The 18112-nt window shown below is 39.7% G+C and overlaps 1 protein-coding gene across 14 annotated transcripts in view; it reads right to left on the bottom strand.

Moving 5' to 3' along the window:
* The window catches only part of ZNF827 (zinc finger protein 827), a 160192-nt gene that overhangs the window by 57844 nt on the left and 84236 nt on the right, over window positions 1-18112 (bottom strand). For 13 of the 14 annotated variants that reach the window (XR_007166113.1, XM_048071772.2, XM_013175072.3 and 10 more), the window contains 2 exons: window positions 16436-16608; window positions 6359-6842 (listed from right to left, as the gene is read on the bottom strand). Coding sequence is in view for 13 of the 14 variants with exons in the window: in XM_048071772.2 (XP_047927729.1) it covers window positions 6359-6842; window positions 16436-16608 (657 nt within the window). In the remaining variant the exon portion in view is untranslated. The remainder of the gene's footprint in view (window positions 1-6358; window positions 6843-16435; window positions 16609-18112) is intronic. The other variant, XM_048071773.2, reaches the window with a different exon arrangement.

Genomic DNA, 18112 nt, shown 5'->3' on the forward strand with positions numbered 1-18112 from the left:
AGTGCTAACTCAATTACATCTCATTTTCAAAGCCCTTTACTCTGCCCTCAGCCAAATAAACTAGCATACAGGGCTGCAAAGAAGAGGATGGGAAACTACTTATGGCTCAAGGACACTTGGCTTTAAAACACTGCTTTTTATCAAAGCAGTGGAATGGCAGAATAGATGATCACGAGAAGTATGATAGTGCCACGACTTGCCATCTCAGGGCTTCCAGAGACCACTTAAAATATATGGTCTTCCAAATTATCTTGCTTAAGTGTGTTGAAACTGTGTAAGCAGTGGTCTAGAAAAGGTCGCTAATTATCTTGATCTTCTCTAAAGCTGTTTTGCATTTAAGGACCTGTAGTGGAGCAAAACGAGACACAACACTGGAGAGCGACCAGTCCTGTTACTCTCCTCTCAGAATTTTACAGCATTCTAGTGCAACAGGAATGGAGGGATTTGGCAAATTGCTACAGCACCTGGAGGACCAGACATGCCCCCATACCCTAAGATGTCTGGTATACAGCCAACATCCCACCAGCTAAACAAAATTGTAACATCTGCTAAGACCATGTTCTCCTTTCTAGGTAAAAATCAAAATAACAGCAGATTACGTAAACTTCTGGGGAGCAGAAGAAAAGAAGGGGAACAGCGTAGAAGGAGCAAAGCAAAATTTGTTGCTTATAGGAAATAATTATTTGGAGTATGGAAATTTCTTCTCTCTACACAGGAACAGAGAAAGAGAGATGTGCCACCAGAATGACCTTTATAGTTGTTTACGAAAATTAAACAAACAAACAGAACAAAACAAATAATCAGAGATGATTGAACTAACAATGTCCTCAATTCCTGTTTTGGATAGATCTGACAGAATGGCTCATGAGCTAGGACTTCTGCCCAGAGTAATGGTGTAATCAGGGAAGCAAGAGACATCAGTCTAACTGTTCCTAAATATAAGAGTTTCTGTAGATAATAAAACAAAGTTGTAAGCACAGAGATGGTTCTGAATCATATTTATGTCTTCTTTTAAGCTGTATTGGGCTGAGTAAACAAAAAAGCAATTTGTTATATTGCATTTTAAACAACTGAATTAGAGGAGAGTCTACACTGCTTTATCTTGCTAAACTCTGTTTCTACAAGGTATAAAATATGATGTATGTGATTTTAAAAATACCAGGAAATTCTTGGACGTAAGACTAGCAATTGCTGAAAAGGGATGAGAAGAGTGGTGGCGTATCAGTGGCAAAGACTTGCACAAGTTTTCATTAGCTGTGCTATTGCACTTTTTCAGTTTTATTTTAAATTAAAGGTTCATATAGAAATTATGAAAACGTGATTCTGGAGAAGCACTTCAAAGAGATCTCAATGACATCAGGGGTATTTACACTGACAGCAGCATTATGGAATTCACAGTATTTTTAAATTAAGGATATGGCTGAATAATTGCCAGCCCTGTCCGCTTACATATTCCAATTGAAAATTTACATTCTGGCATAAACTATGAATCCTAAATATAGACAGCATGGTCTTTTCTTTGGAACCTACTACACAAGTGCATCAATTATGACAACTTAATTGGACATGCTTTTATTTTATTAAAAATAGCTGCTCGAAGAATATTCAAAGCCAGCCAGTTCAGTACTGTCAATGGCAAATGCTGCAACTTTTCAAGTTACTCGTGTTACCTTTAAGGAATGCAGTACTTTTCAAAAAGCAAACAGAACGGGTAAGCTAAGCGGTTACTTAGCTTATCTACTAGTATTTTGTGTGTAGCTGTCTGATGATTTACAATTTTGTTACTCCATTAATGGAATCAGCTCAGGAAACGTGAATGCAAAGCCCAAGTTCTTTGGACAGTCACCAAAATCCCACGGTGGCATTACTTTCCAAAATCAAGATTTGACTCCTCACACGGCAGTGACATCAGATGTGACTTAAACCGGGAGAAACCACTGTTTCTCTTTGTTTAATATGGCCAGCCCCAAACACTCAGCATGCCTGTTATCCCTTCTTCCCCCTTTCTATATTAAAGTTTTTCCATGCAAGTAACCTGGGGAACATAAAAAGAACTTCAGAAGCAAGGCGCACACAACGTCAGAAGATGAAGAGAGATGCTTTCTAGAGTAATGCACTTGGTGAACACAGAAAGCCGGGGAAGGAGGCCAGGAATGAAGTATGCTTTACAATTACTATTTCCACACAGAATTCCTTTGAGATCAATAGTGCAAGAATCCCATTCATTTTGATGGGTTTCATTTATTTTCGAATGTTATGAAAAGTAACTGCTGTGCACAACATAGGCACAGTAATAACTTCACTAGAGCATAGTGGCCATGGTAATTTGGATCACTGTGAAAGCCATGCTTTATTACAGAAGAAAACAAGCCTTAGAAGTGGGTGGAAGGGCATCAGAATTTAAAGAGATGTGTTGTATAATGTCTACCACTGAAATTTTTAAAACAGGAAAAGCAAATACTCTGCAAATTACAATACGAATGCAGTGACAAAGAATTAGTGGAGTGGGGGAACAAAACATCCTGGCAAAGCACTGATCCATCAAAGTATTTGGGCAACTTAAAGCATACAGGCAATCCCACTGAAAATAAGAGGGGGAAGGTCTGAAGGTTAAAATAGACCCATGCTTAAATATTCTTCTAGTATAAGGTTATATGTTAAGAGTCTTCAACTAATTTTATTTATAAACAATAATCATTCCAAAGTTAAACAAAATTTCAGAGAATCCTTTTATATCACTATGAATTTAAAAACATCTCCTGCCTTAAGGTAAGACCTAGAGAATGAAATCTGGAAAAGATTTCAATGTTTGTTCCTATTTTCTGGTTCATGATTTGCATGCATCTAAAAATATTTGTGGCAACCAATATCATTGAATCATACAAAAATGAGGATTGAAGGGATCTCTGAAGGTCACCTACACCAGCGTTGCTCTACCTCTTTGAATCTAAAGACCCCCAAAGTCTTTCTGAATTAAAATTCAGAAGCCATTTTGAGCCCTATCATCTCAGTTCATTTATGAACAACTCAAAATCAGGTCCAACTTTGAACATCTGTAATTTTCCCCCCACCTTTGCTACTCTACAGCTTGCTACTTGTCGTTCAGCTGGAGTTTCCTCTAACTGCTTCTGCTGTTGTATGGTTCACTGACCAAGACACACGTATCTAGTCCATCCTACTGCTTAATACGTGATCAACGATATCTGACAGGCAGCTATCTGTTTTTAAAAAATCTCCAGTGGTGGAGATGTCCCAGTCTCTCCTGCCAATTAGAAGTTTAAAAACCTCAACTTTGGGAAAGATTTTCCTAATGCTAGCATAAAACCTATAGCAACAGATAAGCGTGTTATTGTTTGTCCTAATCATCATGAATCAACATCAGATTATTCACTCCCCTAAACGTTTTAACGCATTAAAGGTGTGACTCTCCTTAGTCTTCTCGATAGGTTTCACAACCTCACTCCCTTTCATGCATCCTCACTGGAAATGTTTCCTCAACCTCCAGTCAATTCTGCTGCTCTCCTCTGAAGTCCTCGCAACTGTCCATGCTCTCCATGAACCATAACGCCAAAAAGACTTGGACTTTACCAAGTCTAAGAGTGGGATCGCCTCCCCCTTCTTTGGGGCTGTTTCTCTCCTTACATATCCCAGTACAATGACTGCCGTTCTAGCAACGGTATGATGTTATTAACTCCTGTTCCTTTCCTACAGAACTGTTACCTAGCTGCTGTTCCTGGTTTTCTATTTGTGCAACTGTCTGCTGAATAGCTGCACATTTCTCCCTGATCCCTTTTCAAGGCAACCCTTGTCTTTGGCCTGCAAGCTACTCTCAACGTACGGTTTTCCAGCCACCTGATACCCACTTCGCCTAGACTAGAGAAGTACCGCATTGCGCAATCAGAAATAATATCCAGTTAAGATTATATACATGCTTATGAAGATTCGATTTCAAAAGTGATGATAGTTAATAGCCACCGATTTGGTACCATCTTCCACCCCAGATGCAGTAGTTAAGCTTCTGCTCTGAGATGGTACTGGAGAATGCATCTCTTGGGTGTGAAGGGAGGCAAGTATGCCTCCGGGTCAGACACTTGGAAAAAGAAGAGGCTGAAACTGCCCAGAAATGAAAACCAACAGGCCCCGAGGTTTCCCATGAAATTAGAGGCGCAGAAACTGAAACTAAGAAAGAAGAGGAGGAGCAATAAACATTGGCAAGCAAAAATAAATGTTCATTTAAGCCATCAATATTCAATAAGAATAAATGCCAAATTCTAAAAGCTTAGATATCTATCTACTGCTTCTCTCTTAGCCACAAGGCCTGTCAGAGAAGAAAATTAGATTGTTTTGACATAATTTGGTCTCGACAAATCTGTGTTGGCTGTTAAAATTGGCATATACGGTTTGAGATGTCAAAAGATTTATATCATGGAAAAGGTAAGGCCAATAATTGAAGTTCTGATGGGCCTAAGAAGAGAGTGTCATAATAAAGAAATCACTCAAACAAACTTGGTTCAGCATAGCAAGCAGTCAAAAAATGCAGCTATTACTTAGCCAACTTGTTTAAAGAGAATTTCTTTTACTTATTCTCTAAATTTATGCACGTTGTGTGCAGGAAAGCACAAGCTAAATGTATATAACACAATACAAATCTCAGGAGAAAAGAAATTCCGTTCCTTTGAACATGCTCTCCTTGTGTAGTAAACTTGGAGACTGGCAGTACATTTTCATCCAAATATGCACACATACAAAATTACAGATACATCTCACTCCCCCAGTGACTTTATAACATGTTGCTAGGTAACAGTGCATACAAGTCAGGTTTCAAGACCTTTAGTAAGTCACCATAAAATAACTGCATAGGCCTTTTGCATGAATAATGTACATTTGTATCCTTTTTCTCATGCCAATAGATCAGACACTGAAAACACGACCGGCTGCCAAACTGTAAACAGCTCCCCATCAACAGCTACATGAAAAACAACATATCAAAATGTTGCATGCTTTTTCAGCATTCAGCCCTTTCCCCCTCTCCTGCTTTCTGCTCTCATTCTTGCTACATGCATCCTCCACGAGCACTACCATCCACAGGTCGGTACAGCCGATGCACTGAGCCACGGGGTGTACAATACAAATTTAAAAGAGACATCAGAATGACAACATATACAGGACAGCTGTCAGACATCAAAAATGGATTTCGTATAAAGTTCAAATTCAAATCTCAATTAAACAATGTACAGACAAAACAGACTCATCTTTGCTCGTTTTTTCTTGGTCATCCTGGGCAGATGAGGACTGCAAACCTTTCCACAATAAAAGGCTGCAGTTGCACCTGGGCAGGGGCATTAGGACAGAGCTACTTTCCTACTTTACCTGACAATAAAATTTACTGAAATGCAACTTACATTCTATCTAAAGGAAAAAGGTGACCAATTATTCTCTATTGAAAAGAGCATCTTCTGCCTCCGAAGCCTAAAACTTGCAACACAGACCGTCTTCTCCTTGTGAAACAAAAGTTCCTCCAGTGACGTTTTTCCTGACTCCTTTCTCTTTAAGAATTAAAGGCCAATTTTGAAAACATTTAGTATAGAACAAACTCCTAGCATGTCCACAGCTCTGAAATGTTCAGTCAAATCAATAAGAGAGCACATAAAATAATAGATTTTCCCTAAACACATTCTCCACTTCAGATTCACACATCTGAATATCATTCTCACAGCAATAATCTGACAATGAAAAAAGAAACCACAATAAACACGTTTTGCATTAGATATGGATTTCAATTAAAATATTTTTAAAAAATGTTCACAACTCTCTAGGACTACCAATTTCATGTTAATAATCAAGAAATGCAATAACATTCATACTTCACAAGCATTGACTAGTTAGACATCATATGCTACTCTGAAAGGAAGGTCACCAATCACTTATTGGTGCTATTTAACAGATGGTTAAAGGCAGAGAAGTTAAGAGCTGAATTTTCTAACATGCTGTGTGCTCGTGACCCTCAGTGAATTTAAACCAGAACTACAGATATTTAGCAGGCCTGAAAAAACACACAAAATGAGATTTGCCAAGGTAATTGTCAGCGAATATCAAAGCCTGGAAAACAAGTTCTCACTCACAATCCCAGATTTTAATAATTAAACAGCAAAACCCCTCTCTTTTTCTCTTCTCTCACTGCTTTCCCTCTTCCCTCTATCAAGCACCTCTTTTCTTATCCAAAGAAACAAGAAATCACAAGTTAAGAAGTTGCAATGTTTTTCTCCCTGCAATTCAATGACTTAGCAGACCCAAGGCAAAAGGTTTCTTAGCCCATCAAAGGAGCAGCTGCCGCTGCTGGTGCTTGCTGCTCAATTACCTGACAGCTTCATAAGAAAATCTGATGCCATCTTGACAGAGATGTCTTGGCTGAATAGTGCTGATGCTGTATTGGCCACAAAGTCAGAGGATTCTTTCAGCTTTGTGTTGTTGGGGGCTCTGTCAACAGTGCTAAGAGCAAAAGGTGCAGCTGAGATGCCATTGTCATCTTTGGGCTCTTCTTTCACTAGTAAAGGTGGAACTCCTCCACTAGCCTGCCCAGCCACATCAGGCGTTTTAGATACAGATGCTGATCCCATAAGGTCAGGTCCAACTCCTTCCCTCTGTGGTCCCGAGCAGGAGTCACTATTTAGCTGTGGTGACCCCTTCACCTCAGTTTCTGGTATTTCCTCCTTCACTTTGGATTCTGTCCTGAGGAAATGCTGATGGCAACGCATATGGAGTTTCAGGCTGAAGTGGCGGGAGGAAGTAAAAGGGCATAGCTGGCACTGAAAGGTCTCACCCCTGTCTTGGTGCTGATGAACCTGGTTCAAGAGGTGAAAGATAAAAGCATGTATTAAGCAGAGCAGTTTACTAGCATTACAGAAATCTCAGCTCAACATGTCTGACACTGCTTTTAAAAAAAAGAAAATTTAACTAATGAATGAACTCTGCATTCAGAGCACTTGGAAGGAGGTCAGGTACTATGAACAGTAGGATTCTTTCACACGTAAGTCAACATAAACATCAGACTCAACTGAAGAAAAAATATCAGAAACATCTGCTTCTGTGGCATGAAAATGATGAAGGCTGCTTTGGGTGAAACAGTTCTTATGACCTGATCCTGATGACCTGCCAGTGTGCAAAAAAAGATTTCCAAGCTATAACTAGCAGCTTCCTTGATTAAAAACAAAACCAAAGAAACTCCACAATAACCTATTTATTATATGTCCTGCTAAGTACGATCATTCTGTGCAACCTCATAAATAACAATTGTTCAGAGCAACCCAGCAAAATATCAACCTGCACAGCAACGTCCATCATCAATTTATGAACTATTAGGGTAAACACACAACACCTGACAATACCAATGTGCTATTGAAGCAGTTCACTGCAAATTAATCCTCCCAGAAAATAAACGGCTCTGTTATCATAAACTACAAACAGGAGAGATGGTGTTTGACAGCTAATTCTATCAGTCAATGATTACAGTTAATCTTACTGCCCTCATTTTTTGACTGTACGCTCTTTCTCATAGAGACTGCGTGCTCCTATATGACTACATAACGTCTAGCATCCCCAGGCCTAATCCTGATTATGTTTTAAAAAGAACTCTATCCATCCATCCATCTGCAATGGTTTACATATTATCTACCTGAACAGACACACTCATTAATATAAACTATGTACACACAATTATACAAGTTCTTGATTAACACAGTACTCATGAAAGGGAAGGAATAATTGAGCTCAGCATAATAATCACAGGTGTATTAAAAAGTTTTGTCTCCATAGCTTCACAAATAAATTTAAAATCTTGACAGTAGCACTCAGGGCTACTCCCTCCAGAAAGACTAGCAAATACATACGTTTGTTCCTTACTAATTGATGAACACGTGATTAAGACAAATTGGCACCAGATTGAGCTCCACACATTCATTTTCACTTGTGACTTGAGTTGGCTGGAAACATTGCACTGAGACAGATTTTTGTTGGAAAATGGCAATTTGTTGAATGTAAAATATTTCACCTGAAACATGGAGGGGTTCGATGAACTCTTGGCAAGGCAGGCGTCACCCTACTGAGAGGCACCCTATCCCCAGCTCTCTGGGCTTGGCTCAGAAGCTGCCACCTGTGCCAGGAAATCACGGCTTGCTGCTGAAGCCTGGGAGTCCAAAAGCCAAAAAGGAATTCAGTCACAAGCTCCTATCCAGCATTCCCAGCTCTACGTGCATTGCACCTGAACTCAGGTCTGCTAAAATGTGAAGCTGGTAGACCTCCCTCTTGCAGCCCTTTTTGCATTCAGTGAAAACACATTTCAGCAGCTCTGCGGAACTTTTTATTCAATGGTTCTTCAAAGGCTCTGGAGATTAGGTGCTAAATAAACAGCAAAAGAGACTTTCTCTTGGCCAGCCGCTTCACAGAATGACATTCTCGGTATTGTATAAGCATGACATTTACAGACAAATTCTGGAATCTTAGAATTGCAACTGACAACAACAAAAAATTAAAGCTAATGCTAGCCTAAGACAATTTTAAAGCAATAACCTTGCAGAAGAAGAGAAGCACAATAAATTCTAAGTATTAATAGGTTACAACGGAAATGCCAACCAGATCGTCTATCTCCACTGCTGGAAACTGGCTGGTCTGTGAGCGCAGCAGTATGCAAGCTATTTCCTTCATGAAGAGCACCGAGAGGTACTAATGGTAGCAAGCACTCTCACCATGGCAACTTTCTCTCTTACACCCACTGAGATCCTGTGTGCCAGAGTTTGTCTCCAGGATCCCCACCAATCAACATTTCCCTGCCTACATATTTAACCACTTCTTCCAGAGGCCCTGTATCGCAACCATCAATGCGATGCCTCCTGAAGGCTGTCACTGCTGCAGATAGGTGGCAAAGTCTGTGTGGGAGCCCACCCTCACCTCCCAGGAGCACGGCACGCCACCCCTGCAGTACCTTTTGAGAACAGGGGACCGATTCATCTGATTTGGATTTCTCTCCTGTCCGAAGACAACAGCAGTGTCACCAATGGATTTCTCCTAAATTAAAGCCTTTTATAACTTGCAGCCAAGGAATGACAGAATTAAAATCCAGGGAATGGCTCTTACACTGTGCTAGTGCTTCCCAAACCATCAAGTGTCTTCTTCAGACTCAGCTAGGCTGCTGCTGGTGGTGGCAGAGCTACTGCAATGGGGGACGGATAACCCCTGGCAAGGACAAACACAGCAGCCTGACCTGACTCCTATTCCCTGGTGACAGCAAGAACCACAGGCAAGAGGAGATGAGAGGGTAACTGGAAAGTTTTCTCCAGAGTCCCAGTCTGAGCCTGGCTGCTGACAGATTTGGATCTCTCTGAATTACGCTTCAACAAACCAGAGCACATAAAGAAAGGCTCTTCCAAAATCCCATAAAACCATGTTCTGACTTATGTCAAAAACATTGAAGGACTTCTTCCGAGTTTCTTTCATTTAACTGTGGATATTCTCCTTGACAGCGCAAAGCATACTTATCTTTTTTTTTAATCCTACAGTCTTCCCAGTCTCAAATGGTCTTTTGTGGTTCTACAGTTTTTGCTGTGTGCGCTTCATATGAAGCACACAGTAAGTTTCAACAGATCTACACACTTCCTACAAACTTTAGACATAGTTGGAAGACTTGGGTACAATATATCTATTGGTTCTTTCTGTTTGTTTCTTTCTTTCATTTTCTCTTGCTGCCTCCTCATTGTCACATTACAATAAAGACAAAGAAGAGTCAGTTCAATTTATCTTCTCTACCACATGCATTATTTTGATCACACCTTCTAAACCAAGCGGTTCCAATCTTTTCAGTTTCTTTCTTCAAAGGAGTTCTTGCCATCCCACTACTCATTTTCATTACCAGCTTTTAAAACTCCTTCTAATACTAATATATCTTTTTCATGCACAACGTGCATCAGAAACGAATATCAGAAGTGGCAGCACAGCATATGTTTGTAATAGCATTGTAATATTTTCAGTGTTATTTTTGTTCTATTCTGCACACATTTGAATATCTAACATACTTTTTAACCACTACTGCACATGCAAAGAAAAGGTTTTCATTGAACTGTCTAGAATGATACCCAGATATTTTCCCTGAGTAGTTACAGTTCGTTATATTAAAGATAGTCAGGTGCATGATTAGTTTAGACTGCTGTTTCCAAGGTGCACTACCTTGTATTTGTCAACAGTAACTTCGTTTGCCCTTGCATTTATCTGTCAGCTAGCCTCTTTTTATTCTCTTTCAAGTTTTGCCTTTTCTAATCTTGATTTGTGTACATGAGGTTGTATCGTCTACAATTTTCTTACACCACAGACATTATTTTGTGTGCATATTTTCTATCATATTTTCTAAACTACACGCCACTCTTAGCAACGGAACACCCCTCTGTTAGCCTTGTGTCATGTTTAACATTGCTAATTTCTTCCTACCCTTTGTTTTATCATCTCTTGGTGAATCTCTAATTTGCTATAGTACATCACATTGCTTAATTTATTTGGCAGCTTCTCAGTGAGCAGCTTTGCCAAAGGCTTTTTTAAAGGCCAAATAAATTTCAAATGATTCTCAAGTCCATGATTTTCTTGACATGCTCAAAACATCTTAGTGGAAGAACACATGATTTCCTTTTACAGGAGCCACGTGTCCCTATCATATCACATCATTCATATCATCCTATATTTTGTTACATTTTTTGTCGACATACTAACATTCCTGGTATCATAAGCAGTTTGTTAAATCATCTTTTCATACTTAAAAGCAACATCCTGGCAGATTTACCAACCAGTTTAAGTGATGTGACCCCACCTAACACTGAACACGGGGAAGTAGGGATGAGAGAAACAATGACATAGACTACTCCTGCAACTTTGTAGTACCAATGAGGTAGATCTTCTCTTGTCCACTTCCTTAAAGTTGGGGTAATGCTGCTTGCACAGACTCTCCCTTCTAGTTACGAGGCACAGGAAAGGAAAGTTTGGCATTCCTCTTTCTTTTGCGGGACTCTGCAGATTTTATTGGTTTTGTTGTTGCCTGTGGGTTTTTGTTTGTTTGGTTTGGTTTTGCTTTTTTTTTTTTCCACACTCAAAATAAAGGGGAGAATAAAGAGGACATTCATCCCTAAGCAAAATTAGCACATAAAGGGTGTAATTGCATGTGCGTGAATTCTGTTTGCTTCTGGCTACTCACTCTGACTTACTCTCATTGACATATTTATCAATTTTTTCTTTGCCCACTGTAGGTTTTATTTTTCTCATCAACTTTTGTTTGATGTGGATTTACATGAGGAGCATCTGTTTAAGAAACTACCACAATCAACAGTTACGACAACCTGACATTTATACATACTTGCCTCCTCACCTATCCCCCCCCCTTTTTTTTAATCTTGTCGTAAAATACCTACTGAGACTACACTCAGATACACTTGAGAGATCTCTATTTTGCATCTATCATGTGTCCTCTGCCATTTCCTTTCATGCTTTCTGATGAACTCCTTCATTTTTAAAATCTTTTACTTTCAGAAGTTTAGTGCTACAGTGCTAGTTTTGGTATGATCCTTCGCCTCAGGACACATACACTATTTATATAGGATTTTCTTTTTGAAACCGTTTCCTTGCTTTGCTTAAAAAGCGAAGAAGAAAAGCCTCTCTGCAGGACTGAACTACCTGTTCAAAAACTTTATTTCATTTTATTTGTCAGATTTAAGGTATACATGTTTTTCCTGTTGTATTCTTGTACCATATACAAAGAGTGACAAGATTAAAAGGTAGGTATTTGAAGTCACTTGTGGTACATATCTGAGACTCGAGTCACAGATTTCACTTGTTGAAAAGAACTGCAAGTCTGTAGTACCTCCCGTCAGCTGAGGTGAGGTAATGGAATCATAGGAGCCTCCCCTGGCTCTTTAAGGTTAGCTTAAACAAAACTAAACAAAAAACTCTCATAAAACACAGCCAGCCTCCTTCTCCTTGACGTTGAAGATGCTTTAAAGTAACCTGTTCTGTACTTCACCAGAAAGGACAGTGAATGCTTATGCAGTTTTCTGACCTTTGCTGAGGGATAAAGAGGAAGATGCAAATCACTACTGTAAGCACTTAGATACATTCTTCAGAGCCTTTTCTTATTCCTGTTATCATGTAATCAACAGCCTCCCTCTGATCCGCAGGTTGATTAGAACCCACTGAATATGACACAGAAGTATTAATCTAAGATCTCACTACGTGGTCCTTCTTCACAAGCAACAGTAGCACGAAGATGCTGTATCTGAGCACCATGTGACCTGCCTGCCATTGCATCTGCCTGTTCTGTTAAGCTTAACCTTCAGTTTCTTCATTTTCTGTCTTACCATCATGCTTCAGCACAAGTTCACAACACTAAACTTCTTTTCCACTGCTAGAAGAGCTGGCTCAACTGTTTCTGCATTATGTCTATATAGCAGCACAAGGAACATTTATAGATATTATTTTTGGCCATATGCTCCTCTTCCTCATTCCCCCTTCCAAGTACTCAGGCTAATATCCTGTTGCTTTCTTGGAACATATCCGTATGATCTCACAGCCTGTCCTTCCACCAATTGCTGAGGAAGATATGTGCATGATCCAAAGATATCAATTGGCCAAAATCTGACTGATGCTTGTGGTATTGCTCTGAGGTAAATTTAATCCTTACTTCCCTACCAGGAAAAACAGAAAAGCCTGAAAACATCTTGCTGAATTACACCACCCCTTTCTGTTGCTTTCTGCAGCTTCAGAAGTAGTACATAAGATATTCTTTTGCTCAAGAAGAAAATAACATGTTCAAACTGAGTATGTGTTTCGATATATGGAGAGGAGGTCTCACACAGCCCTTGCTGCCTGCCTGGACAGGACACCTCTCTCAGTTACCCATTGATTTTCTTCAGCTTCACTTTCAGCATTCTCTGGGCCCCTGGAAACCGCACTATGATACCAGAATAAAGTCCTCAGATGCTACCCTCAGATTCTTGTGAAGAAGGACCAGAACTTGTGGTTATGCAAGTACTATAATTTGTCTCCAAAATAGACTAATAAAATTCTGTACTGTGTCTATTTTAGGACTTTTCTAAGGTGCCTATCACTGTGGAATCTGAATGCCATATAACAATTATAGATAACACAATGTGCCTTAAAAGGCAAGCTACTCCGTCTCCCTTGTTCATTTTGTGCCTGCGTGGAAACTTTTCTTCTGCTTCCCTTCTTGCCTTTCACTTCCTCGCCTCCAGTTGTGAGTTCGTCCTGGCAAAGTGCCCTTACTGAAAGAAAGCTTTCATCGACATGGTGGGTAGCACATGTAGATCTGAATATGGTCAGGGCTGGAATTGCTCCAGCTCTCTCTCTATTAAGATATTCTCTAGCAGGGGACAAAACACCAAAAATACTGGCAATGTATTCTTGGCCAATGAGTTTGAGTTTACCATAAAATAACATTATTTATATAATTGATCATTACCCTAAAGATATACACAATAAGGAAGCCCCAAGTTGACACTCACACAAACCACTAATGGAAATCAAATCTCTAAACTAACTGCTTCAATGGAAAATGCCTACAAGAACCTAGAAAAAAGAGGAGGTACTCCAGCTCAGAGCTATGCTGCCTTGGAGGAAACACGGACAATGCTATTAGATTTTGAAGACCGCAGCTGGACAAAACACCTCAACAGGTTTTGCCTGCCATCCTGATCAATGGACCATAAAAGCTGAAAATTGAAGAGCAGCATAAAGAAAGCAAGCTTAGCTTGTGATAGCATCCTAGAGTAAAAACTGACTTATAAGAACAAACACCAGCCTGGTACCATAATTTTTCAGTCTTGACCAGCAGCTACAGTCAACTCATGGGGAAGAAGAGATAAGCGGAGAGCTACAGGCAGATCTGCTCTGCCTTCATAGGTGCCTGCCAGGAAAGATACAAGACCAGGTAGCTCCCGAAGGGTCCTGGGACAACAAAGAGCACTGGACTGTCCAACTGGCATAACCAGAACACTATATCCCAACTCCCAACTCTGCTGTACTACCTCTGGTGTGTATACACCACATTTTGAACAGTCATTTTTTTTTTATATATACGCTCATACTTATTTACAGACAGATTTAAGATCAGCACAGTTTTGTAATGAGAAAAAAAAATGTGATTTTTAAAAATCTTGGTATTGATTGACTTTCACCAAGGCAAACTCAAAGTATGTCTGACACTGTTCAACACAAGACTAACATCTCACTCACCTGCTACTATGTAAGTATTTCCACTTTTATCACTTTTGACCTGATAGGCAGTGTTTTTATGAATGGCCTGCTCAATTAAGAAAAGTTTATGAAACCCACTGCAATTAAGGTAAAACATTATCTTGCCGATTCTTGCACTTGTGATTTTATGCACCTATCCGGAAGACTATAACAAAAATAAAATACCAAATACTGGCCAACTAGTTTTATAAAACAATTGCCTTCAACTTAAATAGGGAGCAGTTTTACCAGCAAAAACCACTGAGTCCATCATGACCTGCACAACCAGACTGCGTTGACTGAGGAGACTTTACCTACGTACTGAGGCTAAAGGAAGCTATAATCTCTTACGCTGTCAAGCAGCTTTGGGGCTGACTCTGGTCTCAATAAGATCAAAAGGAAGCATTACTTGCTAATAATTACCATATTACCAAATTACCAAACAATTACCAAATAATAAATGCTACATGTTACATACTTGTACCAGGGGTCTGTTTTAAGACAACGTGGACTCAGTTAATGAAGGGGTTTATGTTAGGAGCTGAGAAGAGCACAAGGGCTTCAGATAGCCATCAATCTGACAGCACTCAGATGGTGAAAAAGTCGCTGATTTTCCAACATCCTACCTATGACCTCCTATGGAAATTACCATGTGAAAAAGGAAGAAATAGGCCTTCAACCTGTAAAAAATAATTCCAAAAAGGCACAAAAAGCAGAGATGAAGAATTTCTGCAGGGAATAATAGGGATGTCTTTCACAAAGCAGGGCACAACAACAGGCCTCCACCAAGAAACAGCAAGCTTTTAGGTGGTTCATGCCTCTGTGCAGGTTGTCAACAACTGAAAATAAAAAACCTTTCCTGTTATGCTTAGTTCCCCTTCCTTCACATCTTCTACTTCGGAGGGTCATCTGAGCCCTCCAGTCAACATCACACACCAAGTGCTGAAAGAAATAGTTGCAAATACCAAACCTACTTGTACCTGACAAGGACCAGCACAATTCACTAAGGATGTCTGGGAACAGTGCACCGATTCTCACTAGGAGAGGTACGGGGTGAGCCTTCTGGCTTTGGGGGAATATTTTCAGACCTAGCAAGGACCTGAAATTCAACAAGATCTGCTGTTGTGATCAGTGGAATCATCTCAATTTATACTTAAGTGAATAGTTACTCAAGTGTAAACAAGGTGGGACTCCTGTCTAGTGATCTCAGATGTTGCAATAGTTTATATAAAAGCTGAACCAACATTCCTGCGCCCCTCCACACCAGTCTGGTACTCTTACACACATTTGCCCCAAACAAACAAAATATTAACCATTATTTTGATTCACTGTTATTATCACAGCTTGAGTACATTAACCAAGGCAACTCTTTACCCTTCAGCTTCTTCATCCATGGATTAATGGGTCAGGTACCATTTTTTACTTCACCAAGCATGCCCTACATTATACAAGACCAGACACTTCCTATCTTGCAACCGTGCAGTACTTCAGCTAAATTCAGCTAACGAAACTTTAGTTTCTTTACATTTTTGTATTTCTCCATACCAACATGAATGTTGCTTCCTTCAAATGGTCACCTTCAGTTTGAACCTAAAGCATAGGCTGAGTTAAAAACATATTTTAAACTTAGTAGAAACATTCAAAACCAAAACATTACAGTATAACTTGTTATTCATTCTGTGGGGATACTTCACTTCTGAAGTACCTGCAGTTAAAAATCACAGCAAGAAAAAAGTTCAAACTGCAGAGCAGCAGGCCAAGTTGGTATGCTCCCTTAGTGCAATGCAATGCCAAGTGCAAGGCAGATACTAGCTTGCAGCCAGAAAGCAGCACTGCTATGTTTGCATGGTGTCGCATCTCAGCTACCATCCCTGCATCCGGTGGTTCCAGGTCCAGAACTAAATCCATCACAGACAGCTTGTGCTGCACCTAGTGCATGTAACCCAGGGCAGCTTCCACATGACATAAAATGGAAAGGCAAGCAAAGGAAAATATTTTATTTCTTTATCTCTTTATGATGCCTTTATTTAAATAAACACATAATTAGTGGTACAAACAGTGAAATCTTCTTGCAAATGCCACTGAAATAGGTTTGTTGCGCTATCATTTTTTGATTGACACTTCAAGTGTTTTGAAAATTAGTAAACACTTCCCTTACCTTCATGTGTGATTTGAGATTGTCCTTGCGGGCACAGCGAAATGGACAGAGTGGACACTGATGACTTTTCAAACCTGTATGAATCACCATGTGCCGTTTCCAGTAACTCTTCCTCTTGATAACCAAACCACAGATCGGACACTGGAAAGGTTTTCCTCCTTCTTCTTCTGAGGCTTAGCAGAAGGGGGAAGAAAAAGAGAGCATCCTTTACAGCCACTTGTCGAATATTTTCCCCTTGTAAACATACTCAAGATACCATTTTTCAATGCTAGTATTTCATCTGCAAAGAGACACATCAGTTAAACAACAACATGTACCAGAAATTTCAGTTCCTCCCCGTGCATGTCTCTTTTCCCGTTAATCTAGTTATTCTCCCTCTAAGAAAGGTCACCATAATTTATAAAGGTTAATGCCCCAAACATCCTTTGGCTAATCAGTAGGGGATGCTACTCTGTCTCACCTGGTCCTAATGTTCCTTATAATTTAACTGAACTGAGATGGATGTCTCCCATAATCATAACTTTGCAGCCTCATTTCCTATCAAATGCCAGTTTTAGTAGCGTATGGAAAATATGCTTAACTGTGTTCAAAAATGATCCATTCCCATATCTGATTGATCGCCAGGTGGATATGGAGGATAGAAAACAGGACAATTCACAGCTTAACTGACAGGCACGCTGGTATTGCATATCAGATATATTTAACTCCAGAAGTGAATGATTTCATAACCCCTGCTGCTGAACTTGTTTAGCTATGGCTCGAGCAGATGCTGCCGCAACTTCAGCCATCAGGGGTCCTAGAGTCATGGGTTTCCTTGTACTCCTCTAGTTACCAGGGCATTAAATCTACTGCCTTCCCAAATGTTTTCACTCTGCTTTACTGCCCAATTCACCTATGATAAGAAAAGCATTTGGTGGCATTTGTCAAGCAAACATGGTTAGACTACTGAGTGTGGAACCATCTCAAGGTTGATGGAAAGAGAAATTCCTTGCTGCTGACTACACACAACCATCCATCCATTCATTCTCTCACCACAATTTCCTCTGCTTATTATAAAGGTCTAGCATTATTACAGAATTGGAAGCCCTTTTTCCTCAATATAAAAGACAGACTGTTTTCAAATATCCAGAGCTCAGCAATGCCTATCCTGCTATTTGGAACTTCTCTCGGATTATTTCATCTCATTATTATCAGTTATTTCCTACTGATAAGGATAGAGCAAAAACCAAATTCCCTCAATAAGGAACTAAGGGGTAAAAACCACCAGGAAGATTTGTCATATCCTAAAAAAAATAATTCTTGCTATTAGGTAGGAAACACAGACACTGCAATTCCACTGATTACTTACTCATTATGTAAGCACAAAAAAAGGACACACTGTCAAAGCATGCACTTCTGCAAGTCCAGAAATGTCTACTTGTGAAATTTTCTATCACACTCAAAGTATTATCAAATTGTTCCCCTCTCTGACTTTCTATGGAGCAAGCCAAAGCCAATGCTATAATTACTTGTGTTTCACTTTTTTAGTTTCTTTACTTACTTATGCAAAAGGCAGGAGAAAGACAATCCACAGAAAAATATATCGGTAGCACTTTTAACCTACCATTTCTTTTCCTTCTATTATATCTTTTCCCCAGCCTCTGGTTATCACAAAAGATCCACAGAAGAAATGTGTAA

The sequence above is a fragment of the Anser cygnoides genome, chromosome 4 (genome assembly GCF_040182565.1).
Source record: "Anser cygnoides isolate HZ-2024a breed goose chromosome 4, Taihu_goose_T2T_genome, whole genome shotgun sequence".
NCBI lineage: Eukaryota > Metazoa > Chordata > Aves > Anseriformes > Anatidae > Anser > Anser cygnoides.